The sequence below is a fragment of the Salminus brasiliensis genome, chromosome 7 (genome assembly GCF_030463535.1).
Source record: "Salminus brasiliensis chromosome 7, fSalBra1.hap2, whole genome shotgun sequence".
NCBI classification, from domain to species: Eukaryota; Metazoa; Chordata; class Actinopteri; order Characiformes; family Bryconidae; genus Salminus; species Salminus brasiliensis.
Window position 1 is genome coordinate 23798917 of NC_132884.1, and position 16641 is coordinate 23815557.

At 38.7% G+C, this 16641-nt stretch overlaps 1 protein-coding gene across 3 annotated transcripts in view; it reads left to right on the forward strand.

Moving 5' to 3' along the window:
• The window catches only part of jak1 (Janus kinase 1), a 42212-nt gene that overhangs the window by 18914 nt on the left and 6657 nt on the right, over nt 1-16641 (forward strand). For all 3 annotated transcript variants that reach the window (XM_072684253.1, XM_072684254.1, XM_072684252.1), the window contains exons 7-19: nt 2107-2289; nt 2527-2684; nt 3260-3374; nt 3871-4069; nt 7007-7116; nt 8058-8213; nt 8989-9076; nt 9661-9788; nt 11297-11432; nt 13334-13485; nt 13611-13761; nt 15499-15587; nt 15842-16034. In XM_072684253.1, coding sequence (XP_072540354.1) covers nt 2107-2289; nt 2527-2684; nt 3260-3374; nt 3871-4069; nt 7007-7116; nt 8058-8213; nt 8989-9076; nt 9661-9788; nt 11297-11432; nt 13334-13485; nt 13611-13761; nt 15499-15587; nt 15842-16034 — 1858 coding nt within the window. The remainder of the gene's footprint in view (nt 1-2106; nt 2290-2526; nt 2685-3259; nt 3375-3870; nt 4070-7006; nt 7117-8057; nt 8214-8988; nt 9077-9660; nt 9789-11296; nt 11433-13333; nt 13486-13610; nt 13762-15498; nt 15588-15841; nt 16035-16641) is intronic.

Here is a 16641-nt window from a genome sequence, read left to right on the forward strand (position 1 = left end):
ATGGCTGTTACTTGAATTCTAAACAAGTGGCTTGTGCGCTAATAGACGCAAAAACACTCAACTTAACAAAACAAAGTGCATGGCAGCGGTATGTGACAGAATAGTTTATATAATAATATCAGTTATTGTTTGACTTCTTTTAGATGTTGGATCGTTTAGATGTTTGAACATTGTAGATGTGGAAATTTGCTGTGAGGATTTGATTGCATTCTGCTCAATGAGGTTCTTATGGTGCATGTTTTTTGGGTTTTGAATCACAAATGCCAATAGTTCTAAAGTTTTTGAATGGGAGATCACTTTAGAAAACACAGGTGTCTAAAACCTAGTGCTGGGTGACTGATGTTGCAATTGGGCATAATAGCTTTAGGCTCATGTTTGGCTGCTTCAGAGAGTCCCATTACATTAGCATAGTTTTCCTATGGAGATTAGACCAGCTGTGTGAACAGGTGTATCAGCAGTAGGTGCACCTTGTTGTTGTTGAATGTATAAAATGTTAAATGTATAAAAAGTGTCTGGACACTTTTGGACGTAGTGTATAGTATACGTCACGTTATTTCTTGATGATTTTTCAGGACTTTTATTTGTCAGTTAAGTCATAGTTAAGTTTCCTGAACTGTATAGTAGTATTAGTTTGGGGGAGAGGATGAATGGTCACATGTGCCTGTGAGCGGAAGATGTGATGTGGCGTTTGATACATGACAGTAACTAGCTGTGAGAACATTGAAGTAAAGCAAAGGAGTTCAACCTCAAGCAACTACAGGATGTGGGGAACTCTGCGCGAAAGGATAAATGACCACATATGCCTTCCCCAGTACTCTGAGTGCAGCCTGACCAATGTTTTTTTTTTTTTTTTTTTTTTTTTTTTTAACTATTTCTTGGTTTCAGTAAACCGACTTAATTGATTATTATACACAGTATCAGAACCTGTGCCCACCATTGGTTTGGAATGAACTCATTCTAAAACAGTCCATTATATGACCTACAATATACAAGCACTTTGTGAATCTGTAATTACAGACTGTAGTCCATCTGTTTCTCTGCAAACTTTTTCAGCCTCCTTTCACCCTGTTCTCCAATGGTCAGGACCCTACAGGACCACCACAGGACGTGTATTATTAGGGTGGTTGGTCATTCTCAGCACTGCAGTTACACTGACATGGTGGGGGTGTGTTAGTGTGTGTTGTGCTGGTAGGAGTTGATCAGACCCAGCAGTGCTGCTGGAGTTTTTAAACACCTTACTGTCACTGCTGGACAAAGTCTGGACTGAAGTTGATGGTCCACTAACCACAAATATCCAGGCAACAGCACCCTGTGGACTAGCAAATGAGCTTCTGTCTCTGATTTTACATCTACAAGGTGGACCAACTAGGTAGGAGTGGAATACAGTGGACAGTTTCACTGCAGTGCTGAGTGCTGACCCACCACCCAAATAATACCTGCTCTGTGGTGGTCCTGTGGGGTCTTGACCACTGAAGAACAGGGTGAAAAGAGGAGTAACAAGGTATGCAGAGAAACAGATGGACTGCAGTCTGTAATTACAGAACTACAAAGTGCTTCTATATGGCAAGTAGAGCTGATGTGATGGACGGATTGTATTCCAAAACAGGGGTGGTCATAATATTCTGATATGACCGTGGAAAAGAATAGAGATCTGCTTTTTGTCTCCAACTGACAACATTGCCTGCTGTATTGAACAGGATTAATGGTCACTTTTTGTTTGCAAGCTTTGGTGATTTGGATATAATTAATTATAATTATAATTAATATCCAATCATCCACAATAGCTTGTCACATTCTAGCGTTGCAGTATCATGATTTTGCAGTGCATTGTTACACCCTAATAAGTTGGCTGTGCTCAGTAATGTTGTAGGATGAAGTATTATTTAGTTTTAGATTTTATTTTATTTTAATGATCAGATATCAATTATTAAATTAGCAGTTTTATTTAGATTGTTTTTGTTAAGTTTGGTTCATGTTTGACTGGTTGTTCACATTTGACTTTACCCTATTATTTTACCCTTTTTTCATCCTTGTAAAATTTGTGCCATTCCTTAGATTGATTCAGCTTTTCTTGCCCCTCACAATTCTCTGTTTTTTCCTGAACAGAATGTCCTGGCTCTCAAAGACAAAAGTAAATCACGGAAGAACAAGACAGACAGCAAGCAGAAGAATGACAAAAAGAACGATGCCAGCAATGGATGGATCCTCTTCTCAGATTTCTATGAAATTACCCACATTGTCACAAAAGAGTCCTGTGTCACCATTTACAGACAGGACAACAAGACCATGGTACATCACCCATGTGTGTTTCTGTAATAACCCTGTAGAATGTTTAGTGTTTTCATTTTGAATGTTTTTTAATGTTTTAAGTTTTAAGTTTTTAAGTCTAAACCTTATACACTCTATGTAACTGAAAGTTTAGATATGGTTGTCTTTACAGTGTTGTTTATGGGGATCTTGTTGCAGAATTGATTTACTAACTATCTCTGTTTACCTGTAAACATCCACCTCTCATTTTCCATGCAGGAGCTGGAGATGACATATCGCGGAGAGGCTCTGGCCTTTGCCGCTCTGGTGGACGGCTATTTCAGATTGACTGTAGATGCTCATCATTACCTCTGCACTGAGGTAGCACCCTCTTCTGTAGTGCAAAATCTGCAGAATGGCTGCCATGGACCAATCTGGTACATTAAAACCTCTTTTTTTTTAATTCCCATGCTCTTTTCTCTGTAAATGCTCCAGTGTAACTGTCTCTTGTAGGGGTGGCACAATACTAATACCGATACTGCAGCCTTCAGTGTCTGATACCATCCAATATAGTATATGTCACTCTCTTACACCAAAGACCAAAGGCCAATTTTGAATGGTTTTTGGGTAATTTGACATAGCTTTAATTAAATAAAATAAAAAAGATAAATCATCTGAATTTGCACAAATTTCCCATGAATGCTGAAAAAAGCAAAAAGTTGTATCTTTTAAAGACTATAAAAACATGGTCAGGTAGGGTAAGAATTGTTGCTTGCTATACTGTGTTATTTGTCTGTAAGTTACACTGATCCTGAGTTGTGAAGCCTGGAATACAGGCATGTAGACTTGAGCCATGCATTTACTCGATAGTTTAGTGTAATGTATCAACACTATATGATATCCAATTCAGTAAAATATCCAATATCAGATCGATACAGATACCGATCTGTGCATCCCTAGTCTCTAATGCATAATCAGCATATGCTTGTGAACCTTTGTGTTCTGTTTACAGCACAGAGTATGCAATTCACAAACTCCGGCAGGAAGGCAATGAAGAGGGTTCCTACGTCTTGCGCTGGAGCTGCACAGACTATGACAATATTATCATGACTGTTGTCTGCATGGAGGTACACAAACACATTATATAAATCTGTTTAAATTATTTATTTATGTATAGGACTTTAATTTACAGTATGGTGCATTACATGTCATCGCTGTCATACACCGTCAAAAACCGTTGTATTGTTGTCAGTGTAAAAAGATTTTATTCCATGGCATCTTGGATCATTTCTATTGACCCTTTTTTCATGAACTTGAACTTATGCCTTTTCTGACATAAGTTCAAGTTCATGAAAAATGGGTCAATAGAAATTAAAATAAAGAACCTACTGTAGGGCACAGTAAAGTGATCATAAAGTAATATTTCTTGATTCATGCCATTGAGTATTCTATTTGAGAAGGTTCCTATACACATATTTTTGGCACAGGCAAGGTGCCTTGAACACGTCAGATATCACAGCTGGCACTGGAATCTAAATACCAACTCTAGGGCAAAGGCTTTAGGTTCTGTAAAGTCTACCATTAGTTGTGTTGGCTGAAGTTCTGCTTTTCTCTCATTTCCAGCTGGACCTCTGCGAGTCCAGATCTTTTCCTCAATATAAGAACTTCCAGGTTGAGGTGAGCCAGCAGGGCTACAGGCTGTACGGAACAGAAACGTTCAGAGAGACTCTGAAGGAGCTGCTGGATCACCTGCAGGGCCAAAGCCTTCGGACTGAGAATGTACGCTTCCAGCTGCGTCGCTGCTGCCCACCACAGCCCAGAGGTATGCTAAACCTGCACCTGATGCACTCTGCAGTTACTGTTTAGTGCCAGAGCCATTTGGTACTGCCATGTCCTTAACTTTTAAACCTAAAGGGCTGTTTGTAACCCAATAGTTCAATTCCTCTCCCTCAAACAACATCTTACATATAGGTTTCATAGCTGTTTCTGAATAGTTTATTACAGATAATTATGTTACAGAATAATAGGTCTAATAATTACAACTCAAGCCTATGGTTCAAGGGGTTCATCAAAATACCTAGTAATCCAGCTGTATGATTTACAGCATAGTTACAGTATTGCTTAATGTTTCAGGTGACACCACAAAGGTCTGTTGCTTTTTGGTACAACAGTAAGATAAGGATTATATGATGAAACAGGTCTCTGCGGTCCCTTCAACAAAAGCCTTCCATTTCACAACATGTTCTTCACCCACATACACAAGTTCCCGACACATACTCTGAAATGTCAGTCAGCACATATAGGGGTCTTTTTTCCTCAGTGTCAGCGTTTTCTGAGCGGATGATGAACGCTTTTATTCTTTCCTTCGGTGAAGTATTCAAATGCTACTGTGAAGTTTTTGCATCTGAAACATGTCTGTATCTGAGTCCTTCTTTTATTTGCAAATGTAGATCTAATCTCTCAGACACTTTACTGACTGACTGCTGGCACACTGAAGGAGCTTCAGCTTCTTCTAGGCCTACTGAAGATGATCTCAGAAAGTGCTGTTTGTTAAATGAGGAACTTGAGTACTTAAGGAAAAAGCTAGTTCTTTTTGTGGCCTTTGTATCTTTTAATGTCACATCACTGACATACATACACACACAAACACTCACATAGACATCCAGAACGTACCATAATCATGAGCACAATCAGCCAGAGAATTAGCTAGTGCAATTCTAGTGAAGGCTGCGATTTCATGAACCACCATCCTTGTGTTAAAGGCCAAAACTGAGACACTGAGGTCAGTCAGTAGTTGTTCCTAACTGAAAGAGGTAAGCATCAACATGCTGAAAGAAAACTGATGGCACTGAACTAGAGGTTTTAGAACCTGCCCATTTGACCTGTAGGTAGTTCGCATGTGTGTGAGTCTAAAGCAAAATTGATTCAGAGCTCTAATCTTTGTACGTGAGGGCTTTAACTGACCTGTGAAGGGACAGATTTCTTGTTAGGTGTTGGAAGTATATTTATTTTAAGCATATTTCTGAATAAGATTAACAAAATATTGGTGAACAAATCTCAAACCCTATGTGTCATAATACAGTGGTCTCAGTATGATCATACGACACAATACAACTCCCATGAATTTAGTTTCACATCAAACACACCCAGGTATGCATTGTGTGTGTGTGTGTGTGTGTGTGTGTGTGTGTGTGTGTGTGTGTGTGTGTGTGTGTGTGTGACCATACAAATTGCAAACACACCCATCACGCTATTGATCCAACAATCATAACATTAGCATAATATAATATAATGCAGTAAGCAAGCAGTCAGTTCTTCAAGGTGATACGTTAAAAGCAGGGCAAGCGTAAGAATCTGAGCCACTTTGACAAGGGCCAAACTGTGATGGCTAGATGACTGGCAGGACAGTTGAAGTGATGTTAGTAATTTGAACATGAACAGACTTGTTGGTGTGGCGTTGTTCTTAACAGAGCAGTTTCAGAGCACAGCTACACTATATGGTGTAATTTATTCAAAAGGAATACACTAAAGTATTGGGACACCTGCTCATTCATTGTTTCTTATCCTGTTGCATCCTGTGCATTTCCTGTATCCTGTGCATTTGCACATCTGTGGAAGGGGTGTCCAGAAACATTTGGTAGTATATGCTTACATTAAGGACAGATATGCATCACATATCTTGTCAGAACCATCAAGTCAGAGAAGCCTGGAAAACAAGTGCACCCTCCCACAAATGTGGCAGCCGCACTGTTTTGTTTACAATCCACATGCTGTATGAGTACATGCTGAGGCATTAGTGTCAAGCAGGAAATGTAGTAAATGCGGTTTTCCGTTGCCGTTCGCTTCAAGATCTCAGATCTCGTTTGCTTCAGGACCTCAGGAGGTCATGTTGTGAAACACTTTGCTCTGCGTTCAGGTGCTAAAATATGGGTGTGGATAGGATGTGTTTTTAACATGTTATTAAGTAAATCAAGACAAACTCAACATGATGTTGCAAGACATCTACATGCAAGACATACTTAACTATCTTAGAAAGCTATCTGTTCTAGTCAGAACAATTTTGCAACATGTTTTTACCACAGCATTCTGTGTGACACTGGGCAACTTCCTCCTTCCTCAGACAAGCTCTGAACACACACACACACACACACACACACACACACACACACACACACACACACACACACACCCCCATGCACACAGTTTTACAACAGAAGTTAAAACACCCCCACATGCACAGTTAACCACAAGCAGACACATTATATAAATACGCTCACTCATCTTGTTTACATGCTTTTTTTTTGTTTTTGTACCAGATCAGTTTTAACATGCATCTTTAAAGGTTATATACAAATGCAGTCAAGGAAATTGATTCAGATTGTGCTGGTTCCACTCTTTTTTTCTACACTGTAAAAAATGCCAAATCATGACAGTAAAAGACTGTAAAAAGGTTGAACAGTGAAATACCATAAATACATATATCAGCCAAAACACTCAAAACATACTTTATTCTTGCACTGTGTTTATGCAAATTAATATTAGTGAATTAGGGAATAGCCAGTAAGAATTTTTTGGTTGGTGAGACTGTGGTGAGCGATGTTTTTCACAGTAATGCATTGTAAACCAAACAATTCTTGAATATATAAAACACACTGTAATATCTTATACACTATGGTAAAAAACACAGCTGCTTGTATTTTACTGTAAATTATATAGATTTTCTTTTAACTTCTAATCTAGCCATTCTTCTGTCTTTCAGAGATTTCCAACCTTTTGGTGATGACCACAGGCAGAGAGCCCGTCCCCCAGAAACAGCCTCAAGTCAGCCAGCTGAGTTTCCACCGCATCCTAAAAGAAGAGATTGTCCAGGTAGGATTCTGCACCACTCCCTGCTGTATGTTAAGCAAATGTTAGCTTTTCATTAATATTTGTGTGAAATGGTCATTTTTGGAGCATCCAAAACAAAATGAAGATGAGGTAACTCGCTAAAATTGATTCTGTAAAGCTGTGTTGTGACAACAGCAGCTGTAAAAAGTACAATACAATAAGACACCCTTCTAGTTGTAAAGTTGTATACCTTTAAAAATAATTAACTTAATTGGATTTAATTGACCAGTTACACAAGTCCAGTATTGTCATTAGAAATTACCAGGTAAATAAATTCTGGGCTCGTCTAAGCACTTGGTTGAGGATGTGAAAATGGAGGCATTTGTGCCTACAAAGCAGGGGAAGGCTATAAAAAGATATCACAGCACTTCCAGCTCACAGTTTGTACTGTTCAAAATATCATAACTGTGGAACTCAGGTCAAGATATGGAAGACCAAGAAGCAAAATAAGATAAAACTGCTTGTATGGTGAGCAGAAATGCAAAGCCAACCCCTCATATGACTGCAGGAAGGTTTGACTGACAGAAGAGAGTGATGGTGCACCGTTCTACTGTGCAGAGTTGCCCACACAAACATGAGCTGCATGGAAACATAATCAGAAGTGCACAGTGTTCTGATGTTGAAATGTAACTCTTTGACACCATTTGATAAAAAGGACCTCTTTCCAACTGCTAAACACAGAAGTGGATCTATTAAACTTTGGGGTTGTGTGATAGCCAGACATACAGGAAATATTAAACTGGTAAATGAAATCCCCTAAATATCTGTAAATTCTGGAAGCCAATACTCTCCAAGGAAAAGTGATGTGCTGTCAAAGGGGGTGACCAGGCCTGCCCAAATGTATACATTCAGCAATCCACTGGCTTCTGAACACTCAGAACACGCAGAACTGATAGCAGTTTTTTGCTTTGCTGACTTTTCAGGTGGAGCACTTGGGTCTAGGCACCAGGACCAACATCTATTCAGGTGTGCTGAAGATGAAGAGCGAGGATGATGATGATTTTGGGGGCTATGGAACTTCACAGGAGGTGAAGGTGGTGCTGAAAGTTCTGGGATCTGGACACAGAGACATATCCCTGGTGAGACCTTATACAGCTCCTTAGTCCTTAGGATTGGTGTTTTCACCTGTGTTTTTACCTGTCCTTTTCCATGTATTGTATTGAGGCGAAATTTGGACAAATATGTTCTATGCTAGTGTTTGTTGAGCTTGATTATAGACTAATATATTCCATTTTAGTGGATAAGCATGTTTATGCATGTTTTGATGTTTATGGAATATCTGCTATTCTGGTAGTTTGTAGAATAATATTTAGTTTACGGATAATGGATTGAGACCTCTCCTATTTATAGATATTTATATAAGCTCTGAATTCTAATAATGAATTGTCTTACTTTAGTTACTGCAGAAAATGTCACAAATGGTTTACATATATTTATCATTAACAAAAACAATTGCATGTCCAGCCAGGATTAAAGGCAACTTTCCGCCTTTTTTGTATAATAATATAATAGTATATACTAATTCATAGTTACTTAATTATAAAGTTTTAGAGGGGATGTGTATGTGTGTCTTTAAAGAATAGACATATTAATATTTAAATATATTTATCTTATGAACTAATAATGAATATATTCCTTATACTAGTTCTTGATTTTTAATTATGAAACTTTATTATAAAAAACAGCTTATAGATGTTATGAAGTAATATTTATATATTCATTAATAAGGAATACTTCTAAATAATCATTCATGATTATGTAATTAACCGCTAATATATTAATAGATTAATAGACATCTTATAAGCAATGTGGTTTTACAGTGTCACTGAAAGGTATCCCTTTCTCATTGCCTAGGCCTTCTTTGAGACAGCCAGCATGATGCGACAAGTCTCACACAAACACATTGCCCTTCTATATGGAGTGTGTGTGCGTCACCAGGAGAGTAAGTGAGACACAATTTTTTCCCCTGAGAATATGTGTGGGGTTGGCACATATTTGTAGGATTAAAAGTGAAACGTGCAAGAATGAATATATAAAAATATATATAAAATACGTAATATACATAATACTGTAATTTTATTTTGATCTTGGCAGCAGTTGGCAGCAGGGGTGGTAAAGGTGTTGATTTATGTGCACAGCTGACAGCTGAGCTCTTTTTTTATTTATGAGTTTATGCTGATAGATATACTTATTGTGCCTTCAACAGAGACCAGAGAAAACACACTTGATTACACTCACTAGCCCTCTGGCAGAATATGCAGTCAACTGTCAACATAATGCAAGCTGCACTGCCTTAAAAACAAGGGAGTAGGAGACAAAACAAGGATGTGTGTGTATGCATGAGTTCACTTGAGTTTGACCTCACATGTCATGTTCATTATTTAATAACCAGTATAATTTCTTCAGTAATTACTCAGACACTAATATGTACATGATGTAGTTCTTTGTGTACTAAAACGTGGCATCACAGACAAGCCAATGTTAGGAATGCTTACTGTATTAATGTTATTCTGTGTCTGTCTGTAGATATCATGGTGGAGGAGTTTGTGCAGTTTGGTCCTTTGGATCTGTTCATGCGCAGACAGGTGACTCCTCTCAGCACCTCATGGAAGTTCCAGGTGGCCAAACAGCTGGCAAGCGCCCTCAGTTATCTGGTAAGTACATATATACGGTACACACACTGAATTGTCTGTTTAGTATTTGTGCTCTTAAGCCAACACAGTGTATGCTGGTTAGTGTTGTTGTGGATGTGGCAGTAGCTGTTAAGTGGACTTAACAACTACTTGGAATTCACTTCTACTACTTGAGTGTTGAATAAAGACTTCCTGACCTCTGAGGCAAACCTTACCTTCTGGTAAAATTTAAATAAATTTGTATTGCGAAGGAAATGAAATTTAGAGATAACCTGGCGTGACTTGATGACTTACTACAAGGAAGGCAAAAAAGCTGGAGAGGGAGAGCATAATAGAAGCGGTGTACTATATAAAATAAAGTAATAAAGAGTATGGCACTACCTTAAGCTTTTTTGGGCCAGATTCATGAAACCTGGCAGTAATAGCCCAGTGTCAGTAGTGTCAGATTGTGGAATGATTGTCTTTTACACCAATGGCACTGTTACTGATGCGAGGTCTGTTTACCTTGTCATGGTGATGCCACTGACAAAGAAATGCTGATTAACCCTAAAATGCTAGTTAACCCTTCCTCAAGTGAGGTTGGAGTCTGTTATTGTCTGCCTCTTAGAGCGAATTCTTTTGACACCAGCACGCCTTGCAGTTCACAAAATGTGCCCATTACTCATCAAATCAGCTGTACATCATCTGTACAATGATGTGGGGAATCTTTCAGGTGGTATTTTTATTTTTATGGCTGCTCTTTGCATGTTTTTAGAAAGTGGTGATCCTTTCTGACTCAGATCCGTGTATTCACTGAAAATATCAGTGTAAAGAAATAGGCGACTAAAAGTGTGTTGTGTGCTTCTCCTGCACAAATTAGTCCGGTTTGTCTCTACTGCACTTGTGGTATTTAAAAACATCAGATCGGAATGAGCTTTTAAACATGTGTTAATCAGCTGAGAGTGTACATGAATCTGTCGTAGTACAGTAAAATGTAATGTATAATAAAGTTGTTGAATATTGTGATGATGATGATGGTGGTAATATATTTATTGACTGAAATATAAATTGTATGCTAAAAAAGCTGCTTGCGCCGGTACAGGTTTGTTATGACAGTAGCCACCATTGTTCAACACATTTTACACTGCTTCTAGGATTGATAACTCTGGGATTAGAGAATTGATTTTAAAATGTTAGTGGTTTTTGTAAGTATTTGGATAGTGTAGTGCATAAGACGCTCACGCCACATACAGACAGGAGCTCCACTGTTATAATGTTTGGCACAGCTCCTAATATCACTTTCCCTAGATTTGTGTGTAATTAGATTTTTCCTTTCATCACAGCTCTCTGAGATTTGTTTAGCATGTATCCTGCAGCTCTACTATTTGTACATGAAGCTGGTTTGTAACGTTTGTAAATGGTGTACCTTCAATTTAATACTATTTGGCCCTTTTATGAATCCCCATTAGTTGCCTAGTTCTCTGTGAGGTCTTTGTATTTACTCACTGAATGCATCTTTCTTGTGTGTTTGGTATGTGTGTGTCCTGTAGGAGGATAAGAAGCTTGTTCATGGTTATGTGTGTGCTAAGAACATTCTGTTGGCTCGAGATGGTTTGGAAAGTGAAGGCGGTCCCTTCATTAAGCTGAGTGACCCTGGCATCCCCATCACCGTCCTCTCAAGGGAGGGTAAGAGCCTCACCCTGCCAACACGCACATTACAATAAACAGTGTTCTGGAATCTATACTGACATAAAGACTGCTTAAAATAATACATTTAAAATGTTGGGGTGTCTAAAAAGTCCCTGTCCAGTAGGTCTTAATTCTGTCAGTGTGGTTCAGGCCTTCTTTTTGGGAAGTAGTTTAGATCTATCTAGTTTTGATTGTTCTTTCAGAAATAAAATATGATAGAAATTGACTTAATTCTTAACTTAATTCAGGTGTTATGACCTGAATGCACTTTTACTTGTAAAGTGATAACATAATGCCAACTTCTTTTTTGAGCCTATTGCTCATGCTGTGCTGTGAGATGAAGGTGTGCAGCTGCAGATTGAATTGCAGGTCTTTTGGTTAGATAATGTAACTGACAGGAATACTGCTGGCCCTCATCCAGCTTTGCTCACTACTGTGCAGTTTAACTTTGGGAAGACCTGCACTGACTGAGAACGCATCATTATTTACGGTCTTTCCGGGCTCTTAAAGGAAAGGCTGGGAAATGGGAACTGGCACTTGACACTTTGTGAACAAGCAGTACTTTGGTCAGTCGCCAGGAGATCACATTACGTACTTAACAGCATGACTTTCACCCCAAATAGAAGAAAGAGCAAACTTAAATTTTTCCCTTACAGATTACTATGTATGGGAAATAGCTGTGGTGCCAGTTTTACAGTTAGGCTTCTGCCCTCATTTCTGTACTTACTGAGTGAAACTGATTTATGCACATTTGTTCTTGAGATGATAAAGAGTACCTTAAGTACCTTAATGCTGACTGTGGACCAACACTTATCCAATCCGATCTTTGTGTTTCTGTAAATATTACAGCCCCACAACTTCCACAAGACGTGCTATTAAATAGTAAACTAGTAAAATAGTAAAACTAGGAAAAACTCTTCCTTTTCAGCAATTTATATAATAAGACATTCTAAACTAATTTGTGTTTAGTAGTGACTTTTTACAAACTGTTTTAAACTTTACAGTGTGTTTATTATCTTATAACCCAGTCTGACTGACCAGCCTGACCATTCAGCTCCCAGTTCCTTTAAAACACAAATCACTTTGTGTGTGTATAGTGGTACACTCTCTGAACTGATAGCTGTTGCTGTTTGTTGACTACATTTTTTTGATTGTGTGTTTAGTTGTTTGTTTGTTTGTTTATTTATTATCTTTCTTATCTATCTAGGGCAGTCACAATTAGATTAAAAAAAATATTTAAATTACAATTAAGACCCGGCCCGTACTGAATGAGCTATGATTTACTTTGCTATAACGTGTGTTCATTAGCCTCCTCCTCCGTTCTGAACCTGCTCTTAGGTGCTGGTTTAGAACCAAAGGAAGGAGTGAAGTTCTGCTGGTAGAATAACACGTTTCCATGATAGGTTCATTTTTTCTAACCAGGCATAATCTCCATAAATGGATATAATGGAATATGATATCCTTGCCGTCGCACAACAACAATTGGTGTGAACAAAAACTCCAAAAAATCGTTTTGGTTTAAGTAATTTTTTTCCGATGTGTGGTCTGTACTGTTTGGTTCTACTGCGTCATGTACTAGGGTACTTTTCAAACAAATAAGTTCATGTTGATGAACTGCCTAGTGGATGCCAGATGGTGCTCTGCTACAAGAACACTAAGGATCGTAACTGGATCAGAACTTTTCAAAATGCCTGTATCAGCCCCAAACCTAATCCAGCGAGACACCCCTAGTTTTCAATAAAATAAAAACAATGAAGGCAGCTCACTTTACAGTAGCTCTTTACAAGCCCTGGTTTTGAAAGACTTCACTTAGCACCTGTGATCTCAGTCTAACAAAATATGTGTTTGTTTGTGTATGTTTGTTTGTGTCTATGCCATCCATGGTTGTGTTTGTGCAGAATGCGTGGACCGGATTCCGTGGATTGCTCCTGAATGTGTGCAGGACACGGCTAACTTGAGTGTAGCGGCCGATAAGTGGGGCTTTGGCACAACTCTATGGGAGATATGCTATAATGGAGAGATGCCCCTCAAAGACAAGAAACTCACTGAGGTAAACACACACAGTTCAACAACACACAGAGACCTTCTCAGTCCCACACTAAACAAAAATAACAGGGAAGTTTGGGAGTGGAAATATAACTTTTCTACCTCTCTCTCTCCCCTTTCTCTGAGCAGAAAGAGAGGTTTTATGCAGCTCAGTGCCAGCTGGCCACACCGGACTGTCAGGAGTTAGCCAAGCTCATGACCCACTGCATGACGTACGACCCTCACCAGAGACCATTCTTCAGGGCCATCGTCCGAGACATTGACATGGTGGAGAAACAGAGTAAGGGAAACTTATAGAGATGGTAAAGTATATCTTAGCTAGCGAAAAAGAGTCAGTCCTGCTTCTGTCGGAGTAACTGTCTCTACTGTCCAGGGAAGGCTTTTTATTAGAATTCAAAGCATTGCATTCAGTGACAAGAGCTTTAGTGAGGTTAGGATGTTGGGTATTCACCACCCCACAACTCCTTAGCTGATCCCAAATGTACTGTATGGAGCACCTTTATTACAGAGAACACCGTTCCATTCATGTTCCGACACTGATACATAAACTTTGCATATTAGTTGATACCTGAGACCAGTCCGATACCATTGCTGAATTAATAAACCGTATACCTCACCATGTGAGAGAGACTTAAGGCATCAGGGTTGACTTAAACATTGCTTTATATAATATAACAAATTAATACATAGATATAAATGTACTAAATTGCAATTGTCATTTATTTATTTGAACATTTAGTGCAGTCTTACACCAACAGTAGCCATTTACATACTCGTTAGGACAAACAGCTAGCTTCAGGAACACTGCCAGTAAAGGCTGCAGCGTCTGCAGGTATATTTGTTTCAGACAGGAATTTCCAGACCATCTGAATACACTGCTCAGCTTCCTTGCTTGACAAACACAGACCATAATTAGTGGAATAAGCCTTTTGATGCAGGTTTAGAACACGTAGGTGTAAACACTGCCACCTTAATGGGTACTGTTTCAAACAGGATTCCTTGCTCATCCAAACAGGATGTCTTAGGTGCAGTTTACTTCCAACCTGTAATCATGTAGGTAACGCAAATGGCTACAGGAAAAAACAGGGATAGACTCCGTTTACTCTAATTAACCTTTTGAACTTTTGAACGTTTATTATTCAGATTTAGTATGAAAGTAGACGATGTACATAACTACTGTATTACAAAAACTAATCTTTTTTTTCATAGTCTTTAGGCTTAAGATTTAAAAATGTGTTCGCTTCATTTTTGAAAGGACTTGCATGCAAGAAGAACGTTATGCAAATTCTTAAAGGAGAATCTTGTGTCCCTGGCTAAGCCCCTCATTATTCTATAGCAGTGCTCTAAACACTGACCTCTTGTGGCTGAGGCTAAGACTTGCAGGCCAGTAAAATAGTTCAGTGGAGTACACCATATACATTCAGCCACAACATTAGTACAACTGACAGGTGAAGTAAAAAAAAAACATTGATTTTATTCATCTGCAGTGGTGTCTGTCAAGGGGTGTATCTGTTAGGCAGTGAGTGAACAGTCATTTCTTAAAAGTTATGTGTTAAAAGCAGCAAAAATGTCTCCAAAACATCAAGTAGATTTTGTGGGTTTTTTTGGTATGCAGTGATAATGACCTATCAAAGCTGGCCCAAAACACAACTGGTGCCGGAAGCGTGGTCATGGGCAACCTTATTGATGCGATCCATAGAGGTTCCACCGCACAACTTAAAGGAAGACGTCTGAAGAAGTCCTGGTGCCAGATTCAACAGGACGTCTTCAGAGGTCTTGTGGAGGCCATGCCTCAAATGGTCAGATCTGTTGTGGCAGAACAAGGGGACCTAGTAATTATTAGGCTGGTAGTATTAATGTTATGGCTCATATGTGTAGTTTCCAGTGCTGAGAAGTTCAGAAGTATAGTAGGGTTATAGCTGAAACCACTGTTTTCATTAAAGGTGTTATGTAAAACTTGTAAATCTATTGATTTGATTAATGTGTGATTTTAAAAATGTATGTGTTTCCCCTGCAGACCCCTCCATTAAGCCTGTGCCCACTCTAGAGGTGGACCCCACTGTGTTTGAGAAGAGATTCCTGAGGAAGATCAGAGAACTGGGCGAGGTAATTTCTCAGCTATATCTGTGGTACATTGGTGATAGATTGGTGAATTACATTGAGAGCACACAGCACACAAACACAGTTATACATGACACTGTATGGTAAATACTATAGGAGTGCATTAAGATATAATAGATAAATATGCTTACTATAAATTCACAAATTCTACTGGCAAACCATCACAATACACACTATTTGTGTTTAGTTCTTACAGGTAATAAGCATTGTGTCTGTTTCTGTGTGCATTTGTGTGACAGGGGCATTTTGGAAAAGTGGAGCTGTGCCGCTATGACCCGCGCGGGGACCGAACAGGGGAGCTAGTGGCAGTGAAGTCCCTGAAACCAGAGAGCAGAGAGGAACAGAGCAGTAACCTCTGGTGTGAAATCGACATTCTGAGAGAGCTCTACCATGAGAACATTGTCAAATACAAGGGCATCTGCCAGGAAGAAGGTAATAAATGCAGACCACATGCGCGCACACACACACACACACACACACACACACACACACACACACCCCTGCCTTAAATGGCGCTGGTGTAAATAACCTTGAAAACCTTGAAAATAAACAGAGCACACGTTAAAGTGTCAAATTTAAATTTGTGAAAAAAGGCACTCGTTTGAAAGATGTTTCTTGTAATCTCATTATAGTTTTATGCATTTCTATATATATATATATATATATATATATATATATATATATATATATATATATATATACACAGTCATGCCCGAAAGTATTCATACCCCTGTCAAAGTTTGACTTAAATTTACTTTTATTTAACCAGAAATTATATTTTTGCCTGGAAATGACACAGGCATCTCCCAGGAGATAACACGATGATGTACAAGAGGCATCATTGTGGGAAAAAATATTTCTCAGCTTTTATACACATTTGAACAAAAAGTGTCATGTCCAAAATTATTCATACCCTTCTCAATAATTAATAGAAAAGCCTTCATTGGCTATTACAGCAATCAAACACTTCCTGTAATTGCTGACCAGCTTTTTGCATGTCTCCACTGGTATTTTTGCCCATTCATCTTTAGTGATGAGC